The following is a 15,765-nucleotide window of genomic DNA, read 5'->3' as shown; positions in this document are numbered from 1 at the left end:
GAAACATGTCATTAAAGTTCTTAGTTGTTCAGATACGTGGAATATTTGCTTTGTGACACTCGTTTGACTTGCGCAACCCTAACGATTGTTATAAAAGGGCGGAAGCCTGGTGAACAATTTTACGCATAATAATAAATATCATGAATGTAATGTAGATTCTTTTACCCTTTTTTTCTTTTTACAAAATCAAGAGAAATTACTGATATAAAATGATGAAATATGAGGAGTATGTATAGAATATTCTGTTTTTTTTTAGTTATGCGAGGACGATAACAAAAACAGCTTTTATACAATGGGCTATTCTTAATTCGTGTGCATAAAAAATCTTAAACATTTTTTGACATGACCATGTGCTGGCAGTTCCCTTCAAAATTAATAGCACAAATATTTGACCCTGGTGATATTTATGTTGATATTTATGTAACAGAATATGCGAGTGTTATGTTGGCGAAACATGCTCACATACCTAACAGTAAAAAGAAAGCCCTGTTATCAATAGTTAACAATAGCTACTTTAAATGCGGTAACAGTGTTGCAAACTTCTAATGCACTGGCTACATGCAAAAGTATTTTTAATCAAACCAAAAGCATTTAAACTTATCTATATAGATTTTTATCTTTGGAACATAAAACCTCTTAGAAACAAAGAACTTTTTTAACGTCAGAAGCTGGAAGGCAACCTGGCAACAAATTGACAGGAGGGTCTGTTTGTCGTTTTCTCTCCGATGCTCTGGGATTTTTAGGTTGAAACGCTCACTTCACTTGAACTCATTCGCTTAATCCACTTGGACTTATCGCTTTGTAACGAGGACTTTAAATTGCTTATATTCCAGTACATGATTGAGAAAGCAATTCATTTGATAAGAGTAGAGAATGACCACTATTTTTGTTCGTTGGACAGCCAATTAAAATCCAGCAATTTCAGAATAAACATCAAATCACAGAACAGTCGTATAGGATGTATATTACTTCAGCATCTTTAAGCTATGCAAAATCATACCCATATCTTCTCAGATGATCAGATAAAAGCATCGGGGTCGTTTGTGGGTTCTTGCGATTGATGATTTCTTGCATCTCTTTTATATGTTTAAGTAGAAATATAATTATACCGATTTTCAAAATTATGGTTAGTATTGTGATAGTTACTCAATCCATTTATCCTTTCTTTGCTGATGTTTGGTTTCTATGTGGTGGGGTTTAGCAATTAAGCCGTTTGCTCGGGCGTTTACGATAACAAAGGTCAAATTTTTAAGGTGTCGATATTTTTCTGTGAGTCAGCCTGAATCTCAGAGTAACACACACAAAAACATGTTAAGATCAACTCCTGTAGACTCGTATAGAGGGTTTGCATGATCACGTGACTCCCTTAGCGACGGTAAGTATAGTTCAGCCCATAATCTCCTCGCTAAGGCTGTCGCCAGCAGACTCCTGGAGGCAGTGGTTTTATGCACTTAGCAAAACTCGATACTGTCGAGTGTCCTTTTGGCTGCCGCGCAGCTGCCAAGTATTGATGTCGAATACTAAATCCTTGATACACTTCAATGGGAAGAAACAAGCCCGCACCCAGGATTTTTCTTGAGGGGGGGGGGGGGGGCGAAATCCGAAAAAGTTGACCTAATTTTACCGGGGGTGGGGGGAGGGGGGCTGAGTTCTCTGATAAAAATCTGACCATCCCAAAAAAAACAAAATGGGATTTTTTATGCCTTTGCAGTATCTCCACGGTACGTTTATTGTCGGACTCTGGCTACATACCAGAGGGATCTAGCTTATTCTTTTAGTTTTGTCTACAAATAGCACGTCTATTGAGAACCGAAAGTGGACCTTCGGCCGTTGTGGGGGAGGGGTGCGTTCGCACCCCCTGCACCTCCCTGGGTACGGGCCTGAGAAAGTATAATTTTCATTTGAATCTGGGCCGTTCGTGATAAATGACGAACGTATTTTAATTCCCTATTATATTCGATTCTTCATTTGAAGATAATATATATATTTTTTGCTGCTATCTGAACCTCGGCTTCTATTTGAGCGTCGAACGTCCTTACAAAATAGGTGTATTTTATTTGCAATTAAAAGAAAAGAATGCATATTCTATGATTGCATAAAACAAATGCATGGGAGGCCAAGATTCACCCTCCCCTCCCATCGTGAATACTCACATACATAAATATACCCCTCTCCCGAATCTCGTAGAAACTATTTCTTTTGGTTACATTTTAAACTAAATTAATTTTGAAATATTCATAAAATCACCCAAAAGTATGTTAAGATTCTTGTTATTCATGCTCATGTTAACTTATTGTCTGACGAAACGGTATCTCTTTTTGTGCTAAAAACTTATCGAATCGGGGGCTGGCCCATGTAGCATAACCAGCATTATGAGTTGCCAACATTAAAAATGTCAGAATGATTATTATTATCATACCTTACAAATATAGTAATAGACTCTCAGTTTCAAAACTGTTCTAGCTGCGTGATTACTCGCAATTCACAGTTTTTAAACTCGCAGACGAGGGTATAAACGCCCTCTAACGTTTCCTTGCCCCGGCAGTCATCTTTACAGGATCGTGCGGGGGACGACCCAAAGAGTGAGCACATATGTTTCAATTTACCGCTTAACCAATATCAAACCCGCTTAATCTACTACAGACCTGTAGCAGAAACCCACCCAGTATTCAACAGTTGTAAACAGACCCAATTGGACCTTGTACAGAGCGGTTTATCAATCGCGTGTGTGAAAGTAGTCAAAATTTTATTTTCCAAACAATGAATGTGATGCTTCGAAGCTATTTGTTTAATGGTATAAAAAGATTCGCTGAAGGGTAAACTAGCGGTAAGAGTAACCGATCCGTTAAATGCTTGAAGCGTCCATCCAGCCGCAAGACAACACGCACCGCTCCCCCCTGGGGATAAGGAAGCGGTACCCCCTTGGTGTGAATCACACCGGGTGTCGAGCCGACTGTCGGCGAAATCGTAGAATTGTGTGCCACGAGATTTCGTATGCTCGTTTTGCGTGCAAGGTTCGGATTTGTTGTTTTGACCTTTAGGCCTTGAAGCTATTTAAAAGCTCTGCGGAAACCCCGCGGAAAACCTCAACACACATACAGAGATGACGTGTTGTGGGTGACCCGTGTAAATAAAACGTGCTTGCACGATATTACAGCGTCAATATCATGGTCAAACTTAGGTCTCTAGGAAAAAAAATACAGGTCGCGTTTAATGAACACGAAATGGCTAGTCACCCACGTATACGATTCCTGTCAAACCTTCCCTTTTCTTGTCTAATCCGTTTTCTTTGTTATGATAAAGTGTAAACATTATACTACTCTAGCAGGGCTCAAATTGCAGGGACAGGATCCAGCGGTGGTATTTGACTGGCTTATTGAACGCAGCTTGAAAAATTCCCAGTAAAACGACAACACATGGGATTAACTCTTGCCCAAAACAAACTTAAACTGGTAATTTTTTACGAAGTTCTCTACGCCCTTTGGCTTTCCGCCGGTATAAAACGGAAGCTAGTGATCAACTCAAACAAATAAATAATAACAATGCGCGCGCAGAGTTATCCGATGTCAGTCATTATTGCACGCTTGGGACCGGCTTTCAGAGTATTATTGGCAGCGATTCGGTACAGACATCAAGCGTAGCCGAGGAGATTGCTATTGCACCCGAGATGTGAGTAGCTTTATTATCAACTTTACCCAGTGCGGGACGCTCCCCTGGATCTCAAGGGCGGTCACAGACATTACCTAACTGATCTTTCTAAAGGGAAAACTGTGATATTTAGTATGTTTAAACGAAGCGACTTTACGAACAGTGTGTGATGAATATGATACTTGTTGCTCAACTATACTCCAAGTTTGCAGAAATAATTAGAGGAGGTAGATCATTATGGCCACCGGCCTATAACATTAGGGTTGTTATATGATTTCACTCCATTGCCCCTTTTGATTGCACACTTGCATTTTTTTCAACCCTGTCACCCGGCGTGTGCCGTCACGTGACTTTTGTAGTAAATTTTGGTTGATTTCAATTTTGAAATTCGATGCGCGGGTACTGGCTCCATCAGCATAATTATCACACACAATCTCCAAAAATAATATTCGACTTTGTTTCATGCATTAGTATGCCTTTGGGCCAATCACAAACCAGTTTACAAACCGGCATAATAGATGACGGTTGGTGTTACGCAAAAAAATATCACCTCGACTCCAAGCCGCAATATAATAAGAGTAACCATTGTGACTAAGAACTTATCTACGGACCGGCTCTTTACAAAACAAGAAACCGCAGCGTTCACAATACATACATTCTTTAGTTCCGCAAGACAAAAGGAAATGCCTTATAAACTTAATTAATTTGCACATCTTGCATATCACAAGGATTTTGAAATCTAGTTCTTTTCTGAAGACAAAAACCACACACAAAGCGATGGGATCAAAGCCGGATTTTAGCGTAAACATGTCCCTTAAACACTACTAAAAACTCAAGCTCTTGATACCTTTAGCTAATCTTGTATCAAGAAAATAGTCTGACGAGAAATAAAACGATAATGAAATTAGAATAATTACCAGAAAATTACTGACACTTCATTAGACAGTGAAGTGTGAAAAGCTGAAACACAAACTCACATTTATAGTCATCTATAGTTAGACCATTGTGCAAAATTCTGTCACAACAACCAGAACTTTTGTCACAAAAAATATAATATCAATAAACCCCCTGTTAAGCTTCCTGGTCCCTTCCTGGACTCACTCTTTGATTGATAGCGATGGAATGTCAGTTATTTGAGTGCTATGTCCAGACATTACGGTGTCGGGTTAGTTTTGCGATAATATGCAGTCCAAGCGTCTTCGCGTCCTAACAAGAGCGTCGATTTGTTAAAAGTACTTGAACGCTCTTTTCAACAAGTTAAAGTAATTTCAAAATTTGCTAAAATAATGAGAGTGGTCGCGTAATTTAGCTAGCGCCACCTGTTGCGTTACAGCAGGGCGCGAGTGCGCGCTGTAGTAGTACGTGCGATCTTTGGAACACTACGGAAGACATCTAGAGTCGCACCGATAAAACAGGGGAGAGAGAGAGAGAATAAATTATGTTCCATTAAGGCCTCTTAAACAACCACAAAGTTCGTTTACCGTCTGTCTATCGTTTTCCGCATTTATTTAGCCTTATTTATATGCTGGATCTCTTACAATCTACGACGAATTAGTTCTTTGCCGGCTAGTTATTTTAAATTTTAAGTTCACGGAAAGTAAAAAAGGCAATAGGGCAATAGAATGCTACTGCAATAGAACAAAACCTGCTGTGGCGATACGCCATTTGTTTTACTAGATTGCTTTATTCCATTTTAACCACAGGCGAGGAATGCACTACTTTGAAGCGTAAACAGTTTGTTCTTTTTATCTATATGTAAAGATTTTAAGACCGGCGTTGCGCGTTTAATCGGTGGATGACCTAATTGACCTTGGTTCGGATGTTTGTAAATCTCGGCTGCTTTTTAAGTAAAGTGCATAAAATTGGGATATGACTAGTTTCCGTTTTATTGAGTTACACGTTCCAATTTCTAAACCTCTTAGTTTGATACTTCCCCGTTTATATGATTCGAATATTAACAATTCAAAATCCAGTAGACTCAACGGCTCTTGTGGTTTTGTATTACAATACCTTTTATTCCGCATTTCAAAAGCCTAATGTTTTTTGCCACTGAAAGCATCGAAATCACTGAGGAATGCTAAAGTCCTAAGTGATATGCGCGTGCGACCCTTTTGTTGGAAAGCCGTGTGCAAACAAACGAAAGAATGTGCACAGGCCGCGCAAAACAGATGAAGCTCAGCCCAAGGTTGACTTTACAAATTTTAAATGTTATGTTATGTAATTCTTTAGATTAAAATCTGGCCCTTGAGATGATACAAGGTCGAGATATTGTGTTTCCGCTTCATTTTGCAAGAAGAATTGGGTATTGATAGTCTCCTTAATGCGGCTGCGAGGAGACTAGGGTATTGAATGCACGGCCCGTGAGTTTAGGTCGAGCGTTACACCAACACAGCTGTCAACCAGCTGCCCTCTTCGACTGTGACGAGCCAAAAATTGATGCCAACTTCGAATAACTTTTTAATCGTTGGGTTTCCCTTCGTGTTGAAATGGAAAACAGACAATTTCCTCTCACATCGGTAATTGATTACAATAATAAAGCCCAATCTTATTAAAACAAAAGTATACTTTAACAAAAAATCATTTGTTAAACACTTTTACTGCTTAAAAGATAAACAAGAGCTCGTACGATTGAATTACAATACTGTTTAGAAATGGCTTTGGACTTCTGTTTATTTGCCTTTTGGTGATTTTTTTTTCGTTCCCTTTTCTAAGGTACTATAAATAGATTACTATCGTCAAAATATGAGTAACCTTTTGAACATCACCTAATCCTTCGTCTAAATAGCTATCTCTCGAGTATTCCTCTGCCTTGAGTTAACGAGTGCTGGGATTATTTTCGAAAGGTTAAGGTTATTTTGGGTGTAAGATATTCAAAGTTTCGTCTAAATATTCGCATACCGGCAGACCTGACTCTGCAAATTGTCACGTGAATAGTAATTAAAGGCGGGACGTTACCATGGAGAAAAAACCTCGCGCGCTTTGATTGGCTAAGATTAACAATTGTATTGTAAAACCAATGTTTGTCACTGAATTGAAATTTCTATCGTAGTTCAAACCCGGCCTCTTTTTAGGCTGTAGTATTTCGAAGACAGTCGCATAAATCGGCTCACCTTCGGTACACCCGGACAAGCAGTAATACTGCTGGGTACAGCTACCACCAAAGGTACTGATTGAAGATTGCTGCCAAAAATGAAATATTTTTACCGGCTTATGGATAATTCTTGGCAAACGAACTTCATTCATTCATCACTTGCAGAATTAATCAATTTAAAAGGACTACCGGATTTTTATACGTCTATTTGTTGGCCGTTTTGGTTAGCTTTGAACAGGTGACTGTTCGAATACTGTTTTGGTTCTATTAGGCTTGAATAAAGCGTCAAATAACGTTACAGTCTCAGCTATGGAACGCCTTCAGATTGGGGGAGGAGTGCCGCTGCCATTTCCGTTTCTGATTGCACTAATTTGTGTTTGTAAAAAATTCCACAGGATGATGGTGAAGATTGAACAAATCAAACCGTTTGCTTTGGACCAGGACGCGACATACTTCTTTCACCCGGAAAAAGACGATGACAAATCCGATAGCTACACAGCTACGGTACCTATGGATATTTGGAAAAAGTTCGAGCTTCTTCCTACACCCCCGAGATCTCCCTCAAGGTCCCCTTGTGATTCACCGGTTCATATGATTTCTAGTTCCTCTGTAGCAGATACACTACAGATCGTTTCTGAGATCTTAGATGACGACGAAGCTCAGTCTACACCGACGGTAGAGAAGAATTGCTCAAGCCTTAAATCGAAATTAATCCAGGACTGTATGTGGAATGGATCGGCGTATGAAACGTTTACAGATTTACGACAACTTGTGACACATCCCAGTGAAGACCTGTACGAGACGCCGTGCTCGACACCTCCGCCGGTTGAATACATCAGTTCAGATTGTGTAGATCCTTCCACAGTATTTCCATACCCTATGAACGATACACAGAGCTTTTGCAGCTCACACTCCAGTGATTCCGGTAAGCGAATGTTGATATTTGATTCACGAATTCGAACGGGTCAAAAGTTGTGCAAGATTATGTGTATGGCCTCTATTGTTGTGATCAGTGCCGTTTTGTTATCATGTAGGTTTCTCCGATTTATTTGTGCATTTAGCAAATTTATGTGATCTAGTCAGGTTTAATGCTTCTTACTGAAGAGCTTCTAATTTCCCTGCAAAGCTAATACGTTAATCATTTTTCATTCACAGAAGAGGAAATAGATGTTGTCACAATCGAGAAGCCGACCATCAAAACGAAGAGAAAGCTGAATGAAAGGCCGGCGACCACCGCTACTAAAGAAGAACCCCCGGTGAAAAAGCTGAGACCGGTTGCAGTGAGGGCCAAGCCAGTGAATCAGACCACCTCTCATTCGAAAACGAAACGACACGTTAGTAGTGGATCGGAGGAAGAGCATGATTGTGAGTCCAAAAGAGCCGTCCACAATGTCCTCGAGCGGAAACGAAGGAATGATCTAAAGACGAGTTTTCATCAGCTGAGAGCGGAGGTTCCAGAGCTCGAAGAGAACGAACGATCACCGAAAGTGACAATTCTCCGAAAGGCCCGGGACTATGTTGAACAATTAAAAGAGGAGGAAACTAAATTGTTAGCTGAATTAGACAAGGAGAAGGAACGGAAAAAGGAACTTATGAAAAGGTACTCTGCGCTAAAGCGAAATTAACACACGTTCGGCGTCCGAGATCGTTCAACCAAGGGTTCATATTAAAATCATGTAGATTAACTTGTAAATATCCACATTCTGTTAGGAAAGAGGTAGAAGTAAGGATTTCTTAGATAACCTACACATTCCTTATACGTGAAACCGGCTATTATATATTTAGTGATCCTTGATTCTCACTGCTCTTAGTGCCGGGCTGTTGTTTGTTGTGAATTTTACGCACATTCAGCGTTATAAAAGTCTTGAGATCGCTTTGCTTTTAGCCCGATCTCTAAAAACCATTAGTAAATTTTGACTGCATTTTTTGAAATAACATTTCCCATTAATTGATTATTGAACATTGTCGCTTTAGAAGCTTGTTATTGCACAACAGACGTTTCGATGAATGAAAATAGTTTTGCATAATGAGGGCAAGCGCGCGAAATGGTCGGTTCTAGATTTGCATCTAATTATGATAGCCTCAATCAGTCGCGCGATTCTTTGATTTCGGTGCGTAAATAAGAATGACTTGTATATTCCATAGCAACGTATTGTTGTGAATCCATTCACCGCAATTGCACAAAAATAATCTATTTTACAATGTAAAACTTGGTATATGCCTTTATGGCTGGTTCGTCAAGATTAGCGCATGTTTCAGCGGCTGACTGGTATAGTAATGGTGTATGAGTGCTCGACGCACCTCGGCCTCTCGTCAAATTCTATTTTTCTAGGAAAAAAATCTATTTTAATCCAGTACGTAATAGCTATGCCTGACGTGTTAAAGTAGGAGATATTCCTACTAAAATTGTACATTCAAATCCACATATATATATGATATATTTAGAATGAAAACACTTGAAAAAATAGAGAAGTTAGTTGAGCCAATTTTCCAAAATGATAATCTTGTTACTGTTTTGAACGTGACGTTTTGCCCCTGGTAGTTGTTGTTTTAAAAAAATAAATTCCACAGGGTAAAGATTTACATGGCGTATGCCTGGTTTGTTGTTCATAGGTTTATTCGTTTGGATGGATTAGTAGCAGTTGTTTATATGGGATTAGGGTGGATAGTGAAATGGTTTTTTATGGTTTTTAGACTTGGCAGCATCGCTACAGGTAAATGGGTAGTTGCCGATAGGTCGAACTAAATATTTGGAATGTTCTATAAGGTCTCGCTCGAAAGAATTGCAAAGACGGAAAATTCAAAGAGATCTCGGAATGATATTTTTAAAGCTACAATTAGAACATAATTTACCTACCATTGACGGATAATAAATGTTGAAAATTGTTCTTGTTATTTTTGGCAATTTAGATCGATCGAATAGCAAAAATCCTTGGGTATAAACTTTTATTCAGAGTGGTTTCCACGGATTGCGCAAAATTTATCTAACACAGTAAACAAGCTATTTAAAACAAACAAACAAAGGAAGATAAGTTGATTGCATACTATGCCTATATATTCGCATTAAAGACAAGTAAGCTCAATCAGACTACACGACAAAGGGCTCGCTCGACCGATAACAAAACTCTTATTTTCACAAGAGCAAAATCCCAAGGTTGAGCGTAAGCACTTGCCGATAACAGTAAAATAACACCATTTGAAAGAATAAATATTGCGGTTACATTTTTCCGGTTTGCCACCTAAGAGTTGTACAGAGGCGTGGGAAAATATTACGGTCATTGGAATCCCTATACTAGGACATACCAGCCTCTAAAAGCCGGAGTTCCCTACTCTAGCGATTGGTTTGCGCGCTCAACAGTAGGACCGAGTCCGTCCTTTAATAAGTTTATTTTATGTTCACTGAAGGGCTGGATTTGAGGAGCTTTGCATCTAGAGTCCTGAACGATAACACAAGAGGATTAGGGGAGAGTCATCAACCCCATTTCTAATTTTTCCGAGTCTTAGAAGTTTTCCCGAGTTGGAAAAAGATATTCTTAAGAGTCTCAAGAGGTATTCCCACAAACAAGGGGGTGAACAACTGGAACCGCACTTTAGATCTAAGTGGTTCCGCAATACGCCGAGCTCTGTGTGCGGAGATTATTTACAGGGGTATTACAACACTGCATGCCAGATTGCCACCTTTGTGCGCAAATCCAGTGCAAAGAAATGGCTTTTCTTATGAATTATGTGTCCCTTGGCAACAATTTAATTCTGAAATAACCGGAAATGCATCGGTCGTAAAGAGGTCAGGAGAAAAAATGGAGCGCTTTTGATAAGAGCATTCCCTCACGGCAGCGAAATGCCACTTATACATATTAAAACATTAACACTGCGAGTCTGTACTGAGCTGTGCGCGTTGATAGAGAGGAAGAACTACTTGTACCAGGGCCTTGTAGGCGTCATCTCCAGGCGCGCGTTTGCCGTGCTTTTTATACTGAGTCATCAGTCTATCGTCCGATTGTCACACGATGAGTGAAAAGCAAGAGCGACCCCAACGGTGCATTCCTCCGAACCCTCACACAGGGAGGCAACCTCCAACTTGATATGAGCTTTCTGCGAGTATTCCGTTAGCAAAACGTTAATCCAAAACAAGTTAAAGAAAATTTCTTCTGACCAATTTTACTTCAAATTACTTTTGCGTTTCGGGGTTTTCTAGCTTCGCAGCCACTAAAATAAAGATGAGATCCAATTTAGATGCGCGCCTATCTATATAGACGCAGTGTTTGATTGGCACGACTCGTACTCGCGATAAAACCCTAATTAAAGTTATCAATCTCGCGTCCTAGTGTTTGTTGTAAACGCGGTAGTTTATTCAAGAAGATAACTTCGTACCGGCACTTAAGTGAACCTTTCACTCGTCTTTGCGGAACATTACCCAGATATTCTCCGGCTCTTGATGGAATACTTGAAAGTCTCTTATCACTATTGTGGACGGAAGCCCGGCTAGTTATAGGAAGGAACGTTGGAGATTTGATAAGCACTCCCTAATATAATCGCTACTTTGCTGTCACAGTGGGCTTTGGAATTATTGCTCACAAACGGAAAACAATTTGCTAATTACAAATCAAAACATAGCAACCGTCACTACCGCCTCCCCTCTGGGAGTGCGTCTAAAGTGTAGTTTTTTACCATAGGAATGTCTACGATTCTAACAGCCAAACACACATTATGGAACTCGTCGTCGTTCCGTGTGCTTCGCCTTTGTAATGTACACAGACACAGACAGGTGAATCGTACAACGAAATGGATATGCACTTGACCAACCCGGTTAGGTGAAAAATCCACAACGCTCTTTGTGTGTGTACAAACAACAACCCATTATTTTTGTACAACTGTTCATATTCACCACCGCATTCTCTTGAACAAATAAAGAACAACAATACAAACCCAGCAGTAATATTGTATGTGTACTATTAGGTACCACGGTCTGTACCCCTAGAGGGAATAGGCTTCCTGTGGTACATTATCTAAATTGTGATACTCTAAAGGACAACACGATTTTTGTGCAATTTTTTGGTCAGCTTTTAACCCAAAAGCGAAGACAGGCGTTTTTTTGAAAACGTAAACGGAATGCATGTAGAGCTAGTACAGTGGCAAAGGTTAAAATGTTTGGACTCCTCTCAACAAGACTAGTGACAAGAATACAGATCGAATTCCCAGAAATAGTAGTTTCTATTGCGTCATATTACGATTATATGTTTCCTTCATTTCAAAGAATTCGCTTATTTTCGCATTACCGGATTTTAAGGGTAAGCCTTCAGCTCAAATTGAAAGTCGTAACAACAAAAGTTGCCGTTTATCGAAATGACATCGAGACAATATACAAGCCCACCTACAGAGTAGAGAGAATGCAATTACGGATGTGACGTCATTTGGTAAATGAACAAATAAAGATGAGCTTTGAGTGAATGTTGACCGGCGCGACAACAATTCAAATTGATCTTGTGTTTCCTAAAAATACAAAAATAACAAATACTTTAATGATGTTGGTATATATAGGATCAAGTCCATGCCCCTCCCACTAGATTTTAATTCCCTACCGACCTAATAGAGATGCAAGTCGTATTTTTCAGCGGTCGAAATCGGGCCTCAGGTATGGGGGTATTGTAGGTATCTGGCAGAAAATTGTTTTTCTAATAAAAATGGTATTTTTATTATGGTATTTATTGCAGAAAGTGGTGCTACATGCAAACGTAGAAAAAAAAAATTAGGACACCGTGCTGGCGTGATTAGTCAGTGGGCAAAAGTTTGTCCTAAGCATGTATATGTAAAAATGTATATGTATAGTGAGACTGCGAGACTGGACCTACGCGGATTGGACCTCTGCGGACCGTGCTTATATAATCCACACAGGTATACCAAGCTCTCTAATGTTAATAAAATAAAGTTGTATCATGCTTACATTTTAGTTGTTCTCTGGACACAGGGATACCGTTACAGACATAACCATCCCCGTTTGGTTTTAGTTTATGTGTTCCGTTGTTGTTGTTGTTATATATATATATATTTTTTTTTTTTTTTTTGAGGGGGGGGGGAGCGAATATGTGACAGAAATTATTACGGACTCATCATATGCTAATATCTAAAATCATGAACACGCAGATTAGAACTGCCTCAGAATTTCGTGGTTTATTATCAGAGTTAACCAAATATGACACCGCGGCGAGGGAACCGTCAACATACACTGGAACGCTCACGGACGCAACTTCCAAGAATCCAACGCTACTTTTGCAGGTCTTATGGCTCGTGGCAACTAAACCTGACACTTGCATTCGGAACAGGAAACCACCACCTGTGAAGATGGTTTCAATGGCCTTGGCAAAGAACCATGAAACTGATAACAAACAGAGATCCCAGGTAATTAAGTGATAATTTGCCGTGGACTGAAAAGCGTGGGATCACACTCCATAAAAACAGACCTGGAATGCAGAAATAAAAAATTCGCAGTAGGAGCTCTTCTATCACGGAACTGCAAACAGACCCATGAAATTTTGCAAGCTCGATCATATGTAATAATCACGCTGAATACCAACCCCATTAAAAAAATTGGGTTGTAATAACCCTACAATCACTTTTTCCAAGCTCACGATGACATGATCTCTTAATCTTCACCTTCCTCTGTTTTATGCTCCACTCCCTCGAAAAAATAGTTTCAGCCGGCAAAAATATCGGATCTAGGACGTCAGACGTGCCAATCACTCAAACCTCCAGCTTGTATTGGGAGAGGAAGGATGGAATCTCTTTTTAATCTACGGCAAGGCCCGTGTTCCGCATTCCTTTAGCTCCATAATCGGTCAAGTGTTGTTAAGTACCGCTGGGCTGAACGATTTTGATGGAATAGAACAGCGCCATAGCAGGGAGTGGGGCACTTGGGGAAATGACCAATAGGGGCGTGGCTGTGCCCCCCACTGTTTTGTTAATGTTTCTGTGTCTTGCCCCCCTCCCCCCCCCACCCAATAATTCGAGGCCTGCTACGGCTATGCAGGAGCATCATTTTTCAAAATCAAAAGAAGCACGTGATGCAGACAAGGGTATTGAAAGTTATCTTCTCTCTAGTACGAAATCCCCGATTTCAACTGTCAAATTGCAATCTCTAAGCGAACTTTGAAATCGCTCCTTGCCAACATATAATAAATGCTCCTTGCCAACATATCATGAATGAATGCTCCTTGACAACGTATCATGAATGTATTCTTCTTTACAACATATCATGAATGAATGCTCCTTGACAACATATCATAAATGAATTCTCCTTGCCAACATATAATAAATGCTCCTTGACAACGTATCATCAATGAATTCTCCTTGACAACATATAATAAATGCTCCTTGCCAAAATATCATGAATGAATGCTTCTTGACATCGTATCATGAATGAATGCTCCTTGACAACATATCATGAATGAATGCTCCTTAGTGACAACATATCATCAATGAATGCTCCTTGACAAAATATCATGAATGAATGCGCCTTGACAACGTATCATGAATGAATGCTCCTTAGTGACAACATATCATGAATGAATGCTCCTTGACAAAATATCATGAATGAATGCGCCTTGACAACATATCATGAATGAATGCTCCTTGACAACATATCATGAGTGGATGCTCCTTGACAACATATCATAAATGAATTCTCCTTGACAACATATAATGAATGAATGCTCCTTGACAACAAGTCATGAACCTTCCTCACCACTTCATCTCCTGTCCCCACTGACTCTACCTCCCTCCATCCTCGCCACCCCCTCTCCTGTCCCCCCTGACTCTTCCTCGCCTCCCTCCACTTTTCTGCGCGGATGTTTCTTTATATATAAACGTACATATGCAACCGACAACAAATTTGTTGAGCAGTTTAAAATCTCGTTTATAAAAACCTAGGTTATTCCCCGCTTTCTTGAACCACCACCCACCCCCCCTGAAACCAACACCCTCCCCCTGAAGAAACCACTACCCACCCCTCCCCCCAACTTTCGCCCCCCACTTATGATGGGACAGCCCCTGCTAATTACTAAATCTATAAACAAAAAGGAAGAAAAAAAGGATAAAAGACTACGCAGTATTGACTGAGACTTGGCTACGTGACGTTGTAGCTTCTCAGAAGCAGATGTCTGTCCAACTTGCCTACAGCTTTGTTCACATACCTCGAAAATACTCTCGAGGGGGTAGGGCTAAGTAAAAAAACAAGTCCATACGGGCCCAAATCTTTCGAGTACCTAGATGTCATGTCTTGCATGTCTCTCGCATGATAATGTAGAATTGCCTACATCGATTTAGTAAAACACACTGTCGACAACAAAATGTATTCACGATTTGCACAGGGTCTAGGCCGCCACTTCTCTCACAATCAGAGGAGGGTAGACACGAGTAACGTGTGTCGGCTCGGCCAATCAGAAGGCGCCAAAAAATCCCATCGTGCCCCAGGCCCAAGTTGCATTGCGCGCAAAAAATCACTAATCTGTTAGCTGATAATTCATTATTATTATAATATATCATAATAATATATCATTATCATTATCATTATCATTCATTATCATTATCATTATCATTATCATTATCATTATCATTATCATTATCATTATCATTATCATTATCATTATCATTATCATTATCATTATCATTATCATTATCATTATCATTATCATTATCATTATCATTATCATTATCATTATCATTATCATTATCATTATCATTATCATTATCATTATCATTATCATTATCATTATCATTATCATTATCATTATCATTATCATTATCATTATCATTATCATTATCATTATCATTATCATTATCATTATCATTATCATTATCATTATCATTATCATTATCATTATCATTATCATTATCATTATCATTATCATTATCATTATCATTATCATTATCATTATCATTATCATTATCATTATCATTATCATTATCATTATCATTATCATTATCATTATCATTATCATTATCATTATCATTATCATTATCATTATCATTAT

At 39.3% G+C, this 15,765-nt stretch overlaps 1 protein-coding gene across 2 annotated transcripts; it reads left to right on the top strand.

The window, feature by feature from the left end:
- Positions 1-3,577: 3,577 nt before the first annotated feature.
- LOC5506937 (transcriptional regulator Myc-A) lies at positions 3,578-9,322 on the top strand. 2 transcript variants are annotated; one of them, XM_032375407.2, is made up of 3 exons: positions 3,578-3,669; positions 7,135-7,664; positions 7,895-9,322. In XM_032375407.2, coding segments are annotated over exons 1-3 (1,002 nt in total). In that variant the 5' UTR covers positions 3,578-3,667; the 3' UTR covers positions 8,365-9,322. The 2 variants fall into 2 exon arrangements, with proteins under 2 accessions (XP_032231298.1, XP_001627619.2); XM_001627569.3 differs by lacking the exon at positions 3,578-3,669 and adding an exon at positions 6,656-6,811.
- Positions 9,323-15,765: the final 6,443 nt, after the last annotated feature.

Source organism: Nematostella vectensis, chromosome 4, assembly GCF_932526225.1.
Source record: "Nematostella vectensis chromosome 4, jaNemVect1.1, whole genome shotgun sequence".
NCBI lineage: Eukaryota > Metazoa > Cnidaria > Anthozoa > Actiniaria > Edwardsiidae > Nematostella > Nematostella vectensis.
Note: the sequence above shows the minus strand (reverse complement) of the source record. Positions and strands in the feature narration are given on the sequence as shown.